Source organism: Rutidosis leptorrhynchoides, chromosome 1 (assembly GCF_046630445.1).
Source record: "Rutidosis leptorrhynchoides isolate AG116_Rl617_1_P2 chromosome 1, CSIRO_AGI_Rlap_v1, whole genome shotgun sequence".
NCBI classification, from domain to species: Eukaryota; Viridiplantae; Streptophyta; class Magnoliopsida; order Asterales; family Asteraceae; genus Rutidosis; species Rutidosis leptorrhynchoides.
In genome coordinates this window covers 174,008,147-174,009,626 of record NC_092333.1, presented here as the reverse complement: position 1 = coordinate 174,009,626, position 1,480 = coordinate 174,008,147, and the positions used below count along the sequence as shown (strand labels likewise).

At 34.0% G+C, this 1,480-nt stretch overlaps 1 protein-coding gene across 1 annotated transcript; it reads right to left on the bottom strand.

Moving 5' to 3' along the window:
* Positions 1 to 296: 296 nt before the first annotated feature.
* LOC139891802 (uncharacterized) lies at positions 297 to 1,058 on the bottom strand. Its single transcript, XM_071874802.1, has 2 exons — positions 1,033 to 1,058; positions 297 to 849 (listed from the first exon to the last, which is right to left on the bottom strand). The coding sequence occupies exons 1-2, from the start codon at positions 1,056 to 1,058 to the stop codon at positions 297 to 299; spliced, it is 579 nt and encodes a 192-aa protein (XP_071730903.1).
* Positions 1,059 to 1,480: the final 422 nt, after the last annotated feature.

The window sequence follows — 1,480 nt, the reverse complement described above, 5'->3', positions numbered from 1 at the left end:
TTCAAACACAACACTAGATACACCGTATTCCCTTCTGCTTTTGCTTTTATTATATTGAAAATTGAAAATTTTAAACATATTTGTGTCATTTAGACTTCTCTACCATTATTCAATTTTTTTTTTTTTTTTGAAAGGCAAGAGAAGTAATTTATTAATATAGGAAAAAATACACGAAATGGTCCAGGGATGCCCAGACCCGAATACAGTGAAGGCCTATGACAAATTGGGTTTGTGAGGAAACAAACCCCAAGCTACAAAATTATCACAGAATATTCAAAATACATGAACAACTATTGCTATAATGATAAAAACGTGTTCGGATTGTTTAGCCACGTTAGCCAATCCAACTTCTTCACACCTAGACTATGTGATATCCACTCGAAAGCCTTGACTTGAATCTCGTTCAACATGACCGACACCGGCCAACTTTTTCCGCGAAACACCTTGTTGTTGCGATTTTTCCAAAGGTAATACGCGCAAACCCATTCCGTTGCTTGCCATATCTTTTTACCCAAATTAGACATAACCGCACCATTGTTGCCACGTAGAGCCTCATTAACGCTTAGATTAGAAAAATTACCCAAGCCCCACCATTGATAAACTCGACTCCAAAGATCCAAAGAAAATTTACAGAAAATAATCGAGTGTTCCACCGTTTCCAAGTCATCGTCGCATAATGGGCATCTTACACTATGGAGGTCTATCCCTCTTTTATCGAGCTCACATCTTACCTGAATTCGGTTTTTGATTGTTCTCCAAACGAAGATCTCCAGTTTTTTTGGGACGAGACGATTACGGAGGGTGTCAGAAGTCGACCCACATGGTGCAATTAGCTCATCATCGATAATACTTCATAAGCGTTTGACAGTGAAATTACCCGATGAAGACATCGACCATGACCAGCTATCAGTGTTGCTCCGATTGCATTGATGGTTCGCTAATATGGAGATCAGTTCACTCAGCTCAGCACCCGTTCGGACCGCTGGTTCCCGGGCCCAATTCCACGTGAATGTTGGGTCTGACCCGACGTACCTGATGTAGTGCCCGAACTTTTCCATGTTTATATATATATATATATATATATATATATATATATATATATATATATATATATATATATATATATATATATATATATATATATATATATATTATATATATATATTAAATGAAATTGATATTTACATGATTAAGTGTTTTCAACATGTTAAGCAATCAAACTTGTTAAGACTATTGAAATAGGTTTCATATAGACAATTGACCACCCAAGTTGACCGGTGATTCACGAACGTTAAAACTGTATGATGACATATATATATATATATATATATATATATATATATATATATATATATATATATATATATATATATATATAGTTAACATGATATTATGATAAGTAAGTATCCCACTAAGTATATTAACAATGAGTGATATACATAAAAATGAGTTTATTGAATTAAGAAACTCGAAACGATAT

What these genes read in the sequence shown, in the direction of transcription:
- LOC139891802 (XM_071874802.1), bottom strand. Translation starts at nt 1,058, where the DNA reads ATGGAAAAGTTCGGGCACTACATCAG. An exon ending in AAGTTCGGGCACTACATCAG is followed by an intron (nt 850 to 1,032) that starts GTACGTCGGGTC and finishes ACGCTTATGAAG; the next exon opens with TATTATCGATGATGAGCTAA.